Source organism: Nicotiana sylvestris, chromosome 9, assembly GCF_000393655.2.
Source record: "Nicotiana sylvestris chromosome 9, ASM39365v2, whole genome shotgun sequence".
In the NCBI taxonomy this organism is placed as follows: domain Eukaryota; kingdom Viridiplantae; phylum Streptophyta; class Magnoliopsida; order Solanales; family Solanaceae; genus Nicotiana; species Nicotiana sylvestris.
In genome coordinates, this window is record NC_091065.1 from 132418747 (window position 1) to 132433674 (window position 14928).

At 38.0% G+C, this 14928-nt stretch overlaps 2 protein-coding genes across 10 annotated transcripts in view; both read left to right on the forward strand.

Moving 5' to 3' along the window:
- Positions 1–1310: 1310 nt before the first annotated feature.
- Positions 1311–14928, forward strand: part of LOC104240540 (eIF-2-alpha kinase GCN2) — a 99933-nt gene continuing 86315 nt past the window's right edge. For 5 of the 9 annotated variants that reach the window (XR_011402129.1, XM_070155861.1, XM_070155864.1 and 2 more), the window contains exons 1-4: positions 1313–1615; positions 6339–6407; positions 6491–6550; positions 6657–6762. Coding sequence is in view for 6 of the 9 variants with exons in the window: in XM_070155861.1 (XP_070011962.1) it covers positions 1482–1615; positions 6339–6407; positions 6491–6550; positions 6657–6762 (369 nt within the window). In the remaining 3 variants the exon portion in view is untranslated. Of the gene's footprint in view, positions 1616–6338; positions 6408–6490; positions 6551–6656; positions 6763–14928 lie in introns of those variants that run through there. The other 4 variants (XM_070155866.1, XM_070155867.1, XM_070155868.1 and 1 more) reach the window with 3 other exon arrangements.
- On the forward strand, positions 12266–14869 carry LOC138868132 (uncharacterized). The gene is made up of 3 exons (XM_070156168.1): positions 12266–13973; positions 14063–14181; positions 14281–14869. Exons 1-3 carry the CDS (start codon positions 12266–12268, stop codon positions 14731–14733), a joined length of 2280 nt encoding a protein of 759 aa, XP_070012269.1. The 3' UTR covers positions 14734–14869.

Genomic DNA, 14928 nt, shown 5'->3' on the forward strand with positions numbered 1-14928 from the left:
AGTGAGTGGTCTTACTTATGATTGTATTACATTCGCCGGTGTTGCTATAGCCGAATCAATAGCCATTGTTGGAGAAAAAGCAATTCCGGATGCATTTTTTACTTCTTAACTGTCTATTTTTTTCTTTTGTATTGGGTGGCTTTTAATCTTATGCAACTAATAGTGCTTATACAAAGCGACTACGTGGCATTACCTAATTCAGCATTTCTGAGACTATTCCTCCTATAACCTACATGTCTCGTGCTATGCTAATTTTTTTTCCATCTTGGTTATATCCTTAAGTTCCACGTTTACACACACACCCCTATCCATCGCTTTGTTCTCTTTGGTACAACCTAGGCTTCCAACAATTTTTTATTTGTTTCCCATATATTTGAAAGTTGGTTATATAGTCTCCTCTTCATGGTAAACTTGATATTTTGGATGTGAGTTGTTGGCTTGGAGTTGAGAAAAAAAAATATTCCGCTTCTTGATTTATAATTTGTGCGATACTAGCAATAAGTCCGATTTAGACTTTCCTATCCATTGCCCTGGGAATACAATTTCTTCACGGAAAAACCCCCCTTCAAAGAATACAGGTTTTTAATTGAGATCAAATGGAATAAACCCCCAACAGATACTATCAAGCTAATCATTGACGATGCCTTCTCAAAAAATACACTGGAAGCTGGCCTTGGTGGTGTCTTTAGAAACAACAATGGAGATTGGATTGTTGGCTTCTGCAAATCAACTTATGCTTCATCTCATACAATGTGAATTAATGGCTCTCTATGAAGGATTAAAAATTGCTCAAGAAATGAGGTTCCCAAAGATAGAAATAGAGACAGATTCAACGGATATTATAACACTTCTCTATGAGAACAACCAAAACCTCTCTAATCTAATTTTTGAATGCAGGTGGTTAATGCACCAGTTGAAGCTCCCAACCCTGATGCATAACTTCAGGGAAGGAAATGTTGTGGCCCATCTCTTGGCGAAGGAAGCAGTGAATTTTTTTAAAGCTTTTAAATATTTTTACCATGCACGTCCGCCTTGTTTTATTGAACCTCAATTGTCAAATGACAAGCATGGTCTTAGTATTAGTTCTAAGTATATTTTTTCTTCTGTGTGTAACAAACTTGCCAAGTTTGGCAATGTTAATGTCCTTAGGGACTATGTAATGACTTTGTAATTTTCCATTATTAATATCATCCTTTTATTTCAAAAACAAAAAAAAAAAGAGTTAAATGGCTAATTATGCACCCTACCCAATAACATTTTTCCAACAAATAACATTATTTTTCAGCACACTAATAGATTGTCGCAATTTTTTCATTTTTTTTTCTTTCATAAATCCAACTAGTTTTTGACGAAAGTGTAAAATTGATAAGTAATTTGTGTTGAGGCTAAAGCGTTAAAGGTAAAGAAAATAGAAGGTACGATCGAATTGCTCAATTGTTGAATCTAGTTTCGCTCCCGCCTCCATTCGGGCAAATCTCAGAATGGGGCAAAGTTCAAAGAAGAAGAAGAGGAAGAGTGGTGGAGTGGGGCGGCGCCACAAGTCATCCAAATCCAAGGATCACAATTCGATTGGTGACGGTAATTCTGAATTGCTTGCCGAAGAGGTCACTGCATTGTAAGCTTACCCTTCTTTAACTCAACTCTTGTGCATTTGTCACTATCACCTATTGATTACAAAAAATACCTTTATAAGGATTAAAACTGTTGTATAAAGGCATAAGTGAGATGCTGCTCAAATGCCTAGCAAGGGCAGTAGTCGTCATCAAGTAATAAAGAGTAACTACTTTCCTGGAACACTATCAAACAGGCAATAAACGACAACCCCATTTCACAAAAAGCGAGAAGCAAAGCGCTCGCCTTTTTAAGTGAAGCGGAATTAATTTTTTTTAAAAAAATAAATACTGCATAAACAACACATGTAATTGTAAGCAAATGTTCAATACTTCAATTAAAAAACTAAAGAGTTGCATCAATTAAAGCACAAAATGAGCATCCTATTCTTCTACAAGATTGTCAAATTCTTGTATTCCACTATCATTATTATATTGCTCGTCACCTTCTTCAACTTCATCTTCTTCATCAACTAGGGACAAAGTAGCTGCCTCTTTTCCCTTCCTCTGTGAACTTGAAGTTGAGGTACTCCCCCTCAAACCATAAATCCTCTCCCCAATTCCACGCGCCTCCGCAACATCACCCCAAGTGAAATCAGAAGTATCCTCAAATACTTCTTCGTCTGCATGATCTTTCGGGACTCCAGTTAGCCATTCATTAGCATCATCGATGTTGTCCAAACTAATTGGATCAATTACATTGCGAGCGTTGTAACGACGCCTCAATGTTCTATTGTACCTAATGAAGACTAGATTATTGAGACGCTTCAAGGTTAGTTTGTTCCTCTTTTTGGTATGAATCTGCAAATAATAAGTAATTAGTAAGATTAGGACAATTGAGATATAATTTAATTATCTCAATATACTAAATCTTTCTTATTAGTTCTTACATGCTCAAACACGCTTCAATTCCTTTCACACCCGGATGAGCTACATGTTAGACTTAGAACCTTGATGGCAAACTTTTGTAAATATGGAGTGAAATGACCATATTGCTTCCACCATTCAACTGTAGAAGTAGAACATATTTTCAAAATATAATATTGTCAAAGAAATAACTTATTAACTATAAAACAACATATAAGCACTCGCTCAACTGGTGACTTCGTCTTTCTTTGTCTAATGGCCATGTTTTTTCCCAAAAGTTGCTCAGCATTCCTATAAATACTAAATTGCTCTGTGATTTTATCTTGCACGGATTCTTCAGGTATCAACTTCTCAATACATTCATAGTATCCATTCCACAAAGGTTCATCTTCTAGAATCCTCTCTTCATTGTCATAAAACAGTTCCGGGTTCAAAACAAGTCCAACTGCATGCAAAGGGCTATGAAGCTTACTATCCCACCTTTTATCTATGATCTCAAAGACTCTTTTGTATTTTCTTTGATCACTAAAAGAGGCTTGAATAGCCTCCTTTGCCCTATCAATTGCTTCGTACAGGTAGCCCATTGGTGGCCTTTGCTCCCCATCCACCAAACGAAGCGCTTTAACTAAAGGACCACCAATCTTAAATGCATGAACTACATTGTTCTAGAATGAAGGAGAAAGTATAATATCTGCAGATTCTCTCCCTCGAGCTTCCCTTCCATAGGCACTACTAGTGTACTCATCTGAAACAAACAACTTCTTCAAATTGCTTTTTTGCTCATACATCCTATGCAAAGTCAAGAAAGCAGTAGCAAATCTTGTCTTTGTAGGGAACCCCAAGCTTCTTTGTTTAGTGAATCTCTTCATCATGTTCAATCACAAAGGTCTTTGAATAATATAGGAATGCACTCTAATTGCCTGATTAAAGACAGTACTGAAGGGTCTTTCCTTGAAAATATCACCGAAGATCAAATTAATGGAATGTGCTGCACACGGAGTCCAATAGATATGCGGGTACCCAGCAAACATCAAATCACTAGCTTTAACATTTTCACTGGTGTTATACGTGACAACTTGAACAACATTTTCTGCTCCAATAGAGTCTATTGTACTCTTGAACAAGGAGTACATTTTGGTTGAATCAGTCGAAGAGTCGTTTGCATCAACAGACTCAAGAAACAGGCTTCCCTTAGGAGAATTCACCAATATATTGATGATCATTTTTCCATTTCTCGCCGTCCACTTATCCATCATAATGGAACAACCAAACTTGTTCCATTCTACTTTGTGCTCCTCCACGACTTTGTTCACCTCTGCCACCTTTTTTTTTAGATATGACCCTCTAACTTCATAATAAGTTGGGGGCTTCATTCCTGGGCCATATTGGCTTACGACCTCAATAAAAGCAGCAAAAGTGTCAGTATAATTAACACAATTAAAAGGAAGACTTGCATCATACATCTACCGGGCAAAGTTTGTAACTACACGGTCCCTCAAAATCGCTTTGGCATCAACTTGAGGATTACCACTTTTCCCTCCCTTATCTCCAGATTTTTGCGGGAAGTAAAAATCCATAGGACCTTTGGTCTTGCCAGTAGATCCACAACTAGAAGACATTGGTGGAAGCATCCTTCCCCGCTTTTGTGATTTTGGTGGAAGCGACGAAGCATCATCACCTTCTTCTGTTTCATCATCATAATCATCAAGATTATAAAGTTCTTGTTCATGAATCATTTGAGTCTTTAACTCTTTCTTTTTTTGAAGGTATGCTTTCAATTCTTCCTTCACATGCCCCGGAACTTTAGAACAAGATGCGACATTTGGATCACCACCGATTAGATGCGCTTTTTGACGATAGATTCCTCTATTTGTAATCTTATCACAAAAAAGACATCTAATGGCCATCTTGTTGGTCTCGTTAACTCTTGCAGAGTAAGCCCAAGCCGGGTCTTTCCTATCTTCTTTTGGCGCCATTAAAAAAACAACTACATAACACATAAGAAAGGCAATAAGAACTAAGAATAAAAGATATAATAATTGGGCAGAAACTGGAAAAATTGGGCAGAATTTTTCTGAAAAAAATTCGACAGCATTTCGGCGCCTTTTGGACGTTTAGAAAGAAAAAGAAAAAGAAAAAGTAGAAGAATGAAAATCAAAAGTGCAGAACATACCTGTTGAAAGTTGCTTTTGTACGGTTGAAGAAGAAGCAGAACAACCCTAGTTTGAAGAAGAGAAATCGTTGCTGTTGTTTGAAGTTAATAAAGAATAGAGGAAGAAATCGCTGTTGTTGTTTGAAGAACCCTAGTTTCTCGCTGCTGTTGAAGTCTCGAAGAAGTCCTGACTGTTTAGAATCAAGTTTTTAATAAAATAGGGCTTTGGGTATTTTAAACAGAGAAGCGTCCGCTTCTCTCGCTTCTTCTCGCTTCACCGCTTCTCGCTTTTTACAGAGAAGCGTTCGCTTTTTCGTACCAGAGTCGCTTTTAATGGCGGAAGCGATGAACTGTGCGCTCCGCTTTGCTTCTCGCTTAAAGCGAGGAAGTGCTCGCCTTTTTAATCACTGCTCCATATTGAGGTTGTGGTATTCTCTACAGTTTGTCCCAGTATCAATAAGACTTACTAATAACTAGGATCAATATAGTGGTAAAGTTGTATGTAATATTGATCCTTCTATGAATCTGATAATTGCAGATTACTATTTTACACTAATTGGACCGTAATCTTCCAGATTATCTTTCCTTGCTATTTACTCAAGAAATATTAACTAACTGTTTTGAAGCATGCCTGCAGACTTTAATGGAATTTCTAGGGACGAATCAGATTTGAAATTGGACTTATCCTCCTTGTATTCGAATGCCAAATCCCAGGCGACCTGGCACTGACTAGTGATTAGATTCATTCCTGTCCTGTGTATGAAATGGTGTACTGTGCTCTCTTTCCTTAGCATTTTTGTCCAATTTAAAATGTTGTACTGGAGTGACAGGCTATTATAGACATAGCTATCTTGATGTAATAGCTTTGGTGGAGATATCAACAGGACTTCTTTCCTTAATATGGAACATTCTTTTCTTTTTTCCGGGTCTCTTGTCAAGGATTTTGACAAAATATCCTTCGAAAACGAAAAGAGTAGAACTGGTGAATAATGCTATAAAATTTTGTTTTTGTCTCCATTGATTTTCTTGAGGGAAAGAGAATATGTGATTCCAGATTCCACAGAAGGGATGCATCTGAATACAAAAAGGAGTAAATCCCTAACCAAGGTGTATGCAGAGTCAACAAAGGAGTGTCAGTCCAAAATGTTCATTCACTCGTCTATTTGAGTGCTCAAATGTTTGCCCTTAACAGCAAAATGTTTCGATTACGGAATAAACTCTTTTATGCTACTGAATGCACGTCATCTATCGGCCATATTTTCTATGTTAAAGCATGTGGAGAGTAATTGCTCGACCTGTCCAATTCAGGTCCCTGGTTTTATGAAATATCCTGGAATGTTCCTTATTTTATGCTGGCATAGCCCAGCCTATTCCAATTCTATTACTCTGTAGCTTTTTTCCAAATGCAATTTTAACAATTGTTTGGTGCATTTTCCCGGAATGGGATGACTAAAATTTTGTAGAGCATCTTCTGCTAATTATATGCGTGTGGGGAAATAGCATGATTTTCTTTGCATCTATTTGGTGCAAATCAGTTGCATAATTAGTAGTTTATCTTTTGCTGAATTATACTGAGATTGAGAAGCTATAGTGTTTTTGGCCTTCCAGTTCTCTATTTTGCTCTACTCTAACCTTTCTTCAATTGATAAACTTTCTAGAAAGAAATATTTATTTCCATACATGGCCTTACATATTCACGGAATGTTTAGGTGTGCCATATTTCAAGAAGATTGTGAAGTTGTTTCAGAGTCACCTTCACAGCTTCATATCAAGCTCAGGTTTTAGATATTAGAAATACTCATAAAACTCCACTGTACTGTCTTTATTCGTTTGTACCAAAGTTCTACGCATGAATTAACAGGCCATACTCAAAGGATGCTGGCTATGAAGATTCAGATGTGTCAGCTCTTCTTTCAGTGAGGTTAACAGGCTGCACTTTTATGTGCCTTTTTGTGCTGTGTTGTCCATTCTTTTCTGGGTATTCATTTCTCCTAATTTCATCCGTCTTTGTTCCTTTTATATTTTAGGTGTTTGCCTGGGTATCCATACAAGACCCCAAAGCTTCAGATAATACCAGAGAAAGGCTTATCCAAAGCTGACGCTAACAACCTTTTGTCTTTGCTTTATGATCAGGTAGAGAATGACTTTTAATTTAGTAACACTGTCATCTTTTCCCAACTCGTATCCTTGTTATTGTTGGTTCAGTCCGACTACTTGCTTTTATGCTTAGTTGGGAGTCATTGCATTTAGGAATTTCAGACTAAAACTCCCAGCAAGATGGAAATAAAGCTGATGATTGGCATATTTAATAGGCTTAGAGTTTATGCTGTGCTAAATTGTGCGGCTAAAAATAAGTACAAATTGCACTACAATATTCTACTGAATTGACAGATGCCAAAAAATGGGAGATCAAGGGGCTGTAGTTGCTGTGAGCTACGATCAATCATTCAAATCAATAAACTACCCCTCGATCCCTAAGAAAGTTGGGTTTGACAACATGGATTCTCCGTTACTATTCCACTTTATTCGTTTACATGAATTTTAATACATAATACATATTTGAAAGGTTAAATTGGTTAATTATTGAAAGACTTAAAAGTCGAATCCAAATCTGGGATGGGGTGGGGGGTGGGGTGGGGGTTGAAATAGATTCATTCAAGTATTATTTTGGTTATGGATAATTTGTCTTTTAAAGGGGTTCTCTAAACTAGAGATTCTCTAAATTCACATTCTCTCTACAATGACATACTAGTTTATAACTGGAAACCAAGACTCAATGCAAGTGCAACAATAATAACTAATCCTTAATCTTGACTTGTTGGTATCACCTATTTTAATCTTTTCCTCCACTTTCTTTTGTTCTTAATTAAGTTTGTTTAGATCTCTATTGGTTTTAGGAATTTTGAGATAATTTTATTTTATTTGAATTTAGGTCACCTTATCCCCTTGCCGCACTTTCAATTACCATAGTGTCACAAACTTTCGATCACCATAATGCTGCACTTATACACCAGTGCATGTAGAGGTCTATGTAGGTCTTAGTTAAACCTTATCAGGTGATTGTATTTCATTTTGTCCTCTATGTGTGTTGTTCACACCATCTTTTTTATGTGTTCATGTTCATTCTACTCTTGTCTAAGAGTGTGGCTGCACATCCTAACATCTACATTTCTGCGACATGTGGACATGTTAGACCTTTTTTTTTCTTCTATTAATAAGGTAAATATTATTTATTAATAATGGGAAATTCTTCCCTAAGCAAGCAGTATACAAAAATGTTGAGGTTCTACATTATAATATAATCCTGTACGAACAACATCCAATCTTCTAACATACCGGAGCATCATAGGTGCACCAAAAAGAAGCTAGAAATGCGAGGCTAGTAAAGGAAGATGCCGGCCGAGAAAGACGAACAACAAGATAACATTGCAGGAACTTAATAAAGGAGATGCAACGAAGAAGAATCTGGCGATAAACGAGAGAAAATCTACAACTGGGGATACTGGAGATGAAGTATGGCCGGCGTTTCCTACTCGTAAGGATGAGCTTAAACCGACATTAGGGGTAGCCAAAGCTGATTCCTTGAATAATTCTATGCAGGAAATAGGAAATCAAATTTGCATGAATTCAGATCTACTATAACCCCAGCTCTAGTTGTGTCTGTAAGATTATAAATGAGGAAAATGGGACTAAGTCAAGTGACACTCAACGTCTGTTAAACATGGGTAAAGAAGTCATTGGAGATTGAAATGGGGTGCTATATTCAAGTCCACATATGATTAACAATAGGTTCTATGATCATCAAACCGCAGAATGCTGAGTTTGATTATGAAAATGATGTTCTGAAAAGTGAAAACTATCCCCCCCTATGGGTTAAAATCCCAAAACTACCAATGAATTGTTGGAGCATGGATTCGTTAAGTAGGATTGGGATGCAATTGGGATACCATTATATGCTGATGACTGTGTTGGCGGACATAATTTCATATGCTAGAATGTTATTAGAGGGAGATGTTACCAGAAGTTTATCTCTGACACTTAGAGTACAGGACCTTAAGGAAAGAAACTTTGATCAAGAAGTTTCCTATGATTGGAAAGTGGAAACCTGAGTATTGTGACTCTTGCCTGCAAATTAGACACAACGTCCAAGCAAATGTGCCCCAACAAACTCTGGTGCCTCTTAAGAAGAAATTTCAGAAACCTAAGCTAGAGTGGTGATCAAGAGGAGTACAGATGAATGTTGTGGGACAGGGAACAGGTGATTATGTGCAACAAGTCGAAGTTGGCAATGTTGTGGCTCTTACTGCAGATGACTCATCTGACTCTTGTGAGAATTGGACAGAGGTAAAAGGGAGATTGGCTACTAAGGGAACTCAAACCAACCTGCTGGTGGTACAAATGTTGTAGAGGGGACATGGACTGAATTTATTGGTGTTAGTACAAAGTTAAGGGACACTAGACAACAACTATTAGAGATTCAGATTTCTACGAGGGATGACAGTGAAGGAAGGAGTTGGAAAAATGGTCAACCATTGAACAGATTATTGTAAAACAATAAAACAAAAGTCACACATCCTATGATTAAAGCTATGTGATTCAAACACATCCTGCTTTCATTTCAATGTTAAGAACAGAGTTGCCCCTAACAACAATCAGATCATCAACATCTACCAAAAGTGAGAGAGGATACATGCTCAAGAGGGTATTGAAGAAGAAATTGTCGGTTACTGTAAATTGTTGTTGAGATTTGCAGCATCTCGATGGCTAGCCATTGAACCAAATGTGATGAAGAAGGGACATATCTTGAGCAGAGAACAATAGTGGAATTGATTGCACCATTCACAAAAGAGGAGGTTGGAAATGCTATATGGGTTATTGAGACATCAAGAACCCTGGAGTGTAGGACTTGGTGCTTACTTCTTTAAGAAAGCATGGCCCTGAAAAGGAGATGATGTAACAAATGCTCTGCTACATTTCTTTTGTACTAAGGTGATGTATGGACCCCTTAATTGCACCAATATGACTTTGACTCCAAAGGTTAAAAATCCATTATATGTCAGGGATTCTAAACCTATTTCATGTTGTAATGTGCAGTACAATTGAACCAAATGTACTGTGGCATGTGGAGGAGCATCATGAAGAATTGGGAAGCCTTCAGTGGCAACATCACTTACAGGGTGGGAGATGGAAGGAGAATCAGCTTTTGGAATCATAGGTGGTGTGGAGAGGATACTCTGAGGGTCTCTTTCCCCCACGTCTTCAGAGTTTCAAACTAGAAGGAATTGATGGTCCAACAAATTCGTAAGGAGCATGAAGGGGGTAGTATGGGATCTCTCATTTAGAAGGAACATGCAAGATTGGGAGATTGCGGAGCTCCAAGATTTGTTGACACTGCTATATGGGCAAGACAGACCCAGCCATCTTGTGATTCTTGGAGATATGGTTTGTGTGGCGATGGTTTGTTCACCGTAAAGTTCTTTTACCAGAGTATGTTGGTGAGAGAGGATGCCATTTTTCCATACTCCTCGATCTGGATTCCTAAGGCGCCCACGAAGGTGTGCTTTTTTGCATGGCTAGCGGCAAGGGTAGCGATTTTGACTGCTGAAAGTCTGCGAAAGAGAGGAATCGCACTTGTTAGTTGGTGCTGCATGTGTAAAAGCTCAGGGGAAGAAGTTGATCATCTTTTGTTGCATTGCCCTGTGTCCTCGGCTTTGTGAAGGGCAATCCTGAATCTTTTTGGTGTTCAATGGGTGATGCCAAGCACTGTAAAGGAAATGTTATATAGCTGGGCTGGTTTCCGTAGAAGAATAAAGCAAAAGGTGTGGAAGTTCGCCACGTTAGCTCTCATGTGGATAGTTAGCTCTCATGTAGAAGAATAAAGACGCCCATCTTCTATACAAGTAGGGGCTATATGAGTGCACCAAAAAGCGATCAAAGATAAAAGACTATTTTTAAAATGTGACAAAGGAGACTCATTCCCCTCAAAAACACTCATATTTCTCTCCCTTTTGATTAATATAATTTACCTTATCAAAAAAAATGTGCAGTACAAGATTATCTATATTTTTCAATTTTTGCTTGAATCTGTCGTTATCTGCATGCTTGAATAATTCATTGTTCTTGCTTCCATTTCATTTTCCTATAAGGCTTCATCTTGCCCAAAGTGTATGCTTGACAATATTGTTTCCTTTATGTTCCCTATCATTCTGATCCTTTCCCTTTGTATTTAGGATTAACTTCTATTTGTACAAGTGCTTTTCTACTAATACGATATCTTTCTCTTACCTCAGTCCTTTTATGCAGAGTGACCTATAACAATTGTCTGCCACATGCTAATCACCTATGTTGATAACAATTGAAATACAAGAACAAGGGAAGATCAAAGCAAGTAAAAGAGATAGAAGTTAGACACAAAGCTTGATAAGATACCGTCATTAGTTAGAATTAGAAGACAATCCTAATCACGTTTGCTGGAATCAAGTATGCACCTATACCAATAGAATCCTCAAAAGATTGATCACTCTTGCAAATTCTATGACAAATCAAGTAGCAATTAAGAGATCACCTAAGAAATTCTGAATCAAACTAAAAGTCATACTAACTTTTATCCAAGCTAAGGAAATGAACTAGGGCTTTAGAGTTTATAGCTAGGTTAATTATTTACATAGATTGCCCAAAATAACCCAAAGATAGCCTTAAAACATCATTAGCCATTTTGGATAAAGCTATCTCTCCACAAGTATCTCTGCTATCGCGGTCAAGCTAAGTTTGATTGGTTTAAGCAATCACAACCATGTCTCCACTATCACGGTCTTCTGCGCCTAGGTGTCCCTCTGTGTTTGCGCCTTGCCTTCTATGATTGCGGTTCACTAAGTCTTTTTATGGGGTCGCGACTTGAACTCTACGATCGTGTCTCTCTTCTACCCAGTGTTTAGAAAAGCGATCGCTTCATCGCTTAAAGCGCGAAGCGACGCGAAGCGACAGTGTATCGCTTCAGGCTTCTCGAAGCGATGCGATCTTGAAAAGCGCGCGCTTCAGCTAGTGAAGCGACGAAGCGATGAAGCGACGAAATCGACGAAGCGATCGCTTCTTTACAAAAAGCGATAACTGGCCCTTTTTATAAAAAAAAAAACTTGGGGTCTGTTTTTTAATTATACAAAATAGACCCCTACATAGTCACACTGCTTCTCCCGTCAAAACAATTAAACAAAGATTGACAAAGGCCTAGGGTTGACCCCTTCTCTCTCAAGCTCAAGCTCAAGCTCAAGCTCAAGCTCAAGCTCAAGCTCAAGCTCGACCACTGCTTCTCCAGTCGACCGGTCCAGGTAATTTCTTTCTCCTTTCTTCTTCATTTCTTCTTCTCCTTTCTTCTTCTCCTTTCTCCTTCTCCTTTCTTATTTTTCTTCTGCTTCTTCTGCTTCTGCTGCTTCTCTGCTTATTTTTCAGATTTTTTTTTCTTTTGCTTCTGCTTCTGTTGCTTCTTCTTCTGATTTCTTTTCAGAAAATAGACCCACTGATTTTTTAAATGTTTTTTTTCAGTTTATATAATTAATTATTATATATATTATTATTATATGTATTTTCAGTTTATTGATTATGTTTTTTTTCTTATATCTTAAATAATAGGGATATTAAAATGTCTCAAAGTTCGAAAGAGAAAGACCCGGCTTGGCAATATGGCGAGAGAACTAATGAGAAGAATATAAATGTTGTATGCAAGTTTTGCAACAAGATTACAACGGGTGGCATTTATCGCTTTAAATACCATCTAATTGGTGGCGATAGAAACGTCACAAGTTGTCCGAAATGTCCACCGGAGGTGAGGGAAGAAATAAAGAATTTTGTTGAGAAGAAGAAGGAGCAAAAAAATCAAATGGTTCATCAACCAATGGTGGCCAATCTTGATGATGATGATGATGATGATGATGATATTGAAGAATTGTCACTTCCAACAAAACGGGGAAGAGATGGGTCAAGCCATGGATCATCGACTAAAGGTCCTATGGATTGCTACTTCTCAAAGAAGCCGGGAGCAAAGGGCGGTGGAAAAGATGTACAAAAAATTGCTAAAGACATTTTGAGGGATCGTGCGGTTAGAGCTTTTGCACGATGGGTCTATGATGCCGGGCTCCCCTTCAATTGTGTCAACTATGACACTTTTGGAGACTTTATTGAGGCCGTTGGTCAATACGGACCTGGAATGAAGCCTCCCACTTACCATGAAATAAGAGGTCCTTATCTAAATAAGGAAGTGGAGGAGACTAATAAAATTGTTGAGGAGCATAAAGTTGTGTGGAACAAGTACGGCTGTTCCATTATGATGGATAAGTGGACGGCAAGAACGGGGAAAATGATTATTAATGTGTTGGTGAATTCTCCCCGGGGAAGCTTGTTTCTTGAGTCCATTGATGCTAGTGACTCATCCACTGACCACATCAAAATGTTCACCTTGTTTCAGAATACCATCGAAAAGATTGGTCCAAGCAAAGTTGTTCAAGTGGTCACTGATAATGCAAGTGAAAATAAGAAAGCAGGTGGCATGATTGAAGGAGCGTACAAGAATGTCTATTGGACTCCATGTGCGGCTCATTGTATCAACTTGATGTTCGGGGACATTTTCAGGGAAAAACCCTTCTCTACAGGTTTTGGCCAGGGCGTTAGGTTACATTCTTATATTTCTCAGCGGCCCTTGTTATTGAATATGATGAGAAGATTCACCATGCAAAAAAATTTGGTGAAACCGGGCAAGACAAGGTTCGCCACTGCTTTCTTGACTCTGCATAGTATCCACTGTCAAAAAAACAATTTGAGAAAGATGGTCACTTCAGAGGAATGGAGCAAGAGTAAATTTGCAAAGGAAAGTGCGGGGAAAGAGGTTGCACGCATTATTCTTTCTTATTCTTTTTGGAATAATGTCCTTCATGCTCTTAAAATTGGTGGCCCTTTGGTTAAAGTACTCCGTTTGGTGGATGGAGAGCAAAAACCATCAATGGGCTACCTCTATGAAGCTATGGATAGGGCCAAGGAGACTATTCAAGCATCATTCAGTGATGAGCAGAAATATGCAAAGGTCTTTCAGATCATTGATGCAAGATGGGATGAGCAACTTCATAGACCTTTGCATGCAGCTGGACTTATTCTGAACCCATCACTCTTTTATGAGCAGCATGAGAAGAATTCATTGGCTAAAGAAGTGTGGACAGGATTCCATCAGGTTGTTATCAAGTTGAACCCAGATGAAGACTTGCAAGAAAAGATAGTAGATCAGCTTGCTATTTACAAGGCAGCTGAAGGACTTTTTAAGCTCCGACTTGCTATTAAACAAAGAACGACGAAGTCGCCAGGTGACCAAGTGTTTCTATATTTTATAGCTCTAACTTCAATGTATTCTTTATACTTATTAACTCTTGAACATTTTTTTTGACTTCTATAGTTGAATGGTGGGACCAATATGGTGTAGAGACTCCGGAGCTACAGGCTTTCGCCATCAAAGTTCTAAGTTTAACTTGTAGCTCATCTGGATGTGAAAGGAACTGGAGTGTTTTTGAACACGTGAGAAATAAAAAGAATTATTTCGTATTTTGAGATAAAGTAAATTATATCTCAATTGTCCAAACTCCTACTAATTAGTTGACACATCTTTTTTTGCAGATTCATACAAAGAAAAGGAATCGACTAACCTTGAAGCGCCTCCATAATCTAGTGTTCATAAAATACAATAGAGCATTGAGGCGTCGCTACAACCACCGCAATATAATTGATCCAATTCTTTTGGACAATATTGATGAGGCTAATGAGTGGCTAACCGGAGTCCCCGAAAATTGCGAAGGTGAAGAAGTATTTGAAGGCGACTCCGATTTCACTTGGGGTGATGTTGCGGTTGGTAGTGGAGTTGGGGAAGATCCTTATGGTTTAAGGAGATATACTCCAAGTTCAAGCTCTATTAGGAAGGGAAAAAGTGTGGCTACTACAAGTCGATCTCTATCCCTAATTGATGAAGATGAAAGTGATCATGAAGAGGAGGGGGAAGAAGAAGATGACGAGCAATATGAAGATAATAGAGGAATTCAAGATTTTGACAATCTTGAAGAAGAAGAAGAGTAGAAGAATAAGATGTTGATTCTAGTGTGGATGGTTTGTGGATGATTTGTGGATGATTTGGTGGTACCTAGTACCTACTTTTAAGTATTTAAATTGAAGTTTTTGATTATTTATAATTTTACATTATGTTTTTTAAGAATTGCGCTTCACTTTAATAAAGCGTGCGCTTCGCTTTGCGCTTCGCTTTTGAAGCGAAGC

What these genes read in the sequence shown, in the direction of transcription:
- LOC138868132 (XM_070156168.1), top strand. Translation starts at nt 12,266, where the DNA reads ATGTCTCAAAGTTCGAAAGAGAAAGACCCGGCTTGGCAATATGGCGAG. An exon ending in AAGAACGACGAAGTCGCCAG is followed by an intron (nt 13,974 to 14,062) that starts GTGACCAAGTGT and finishes TGACTTCTATAG; the next exon opens with TTGAATGGTGGGACCAATAT. An exon ending in ACTGGAGTGTTTTTGAACAC is followed by an intron (nt 14,182 to 14,280) that starts GTGAGAAATAAA and finishes CTTTTTTTGCAG; the next exon opens with ATTCATACAAAGAAAAGGAA.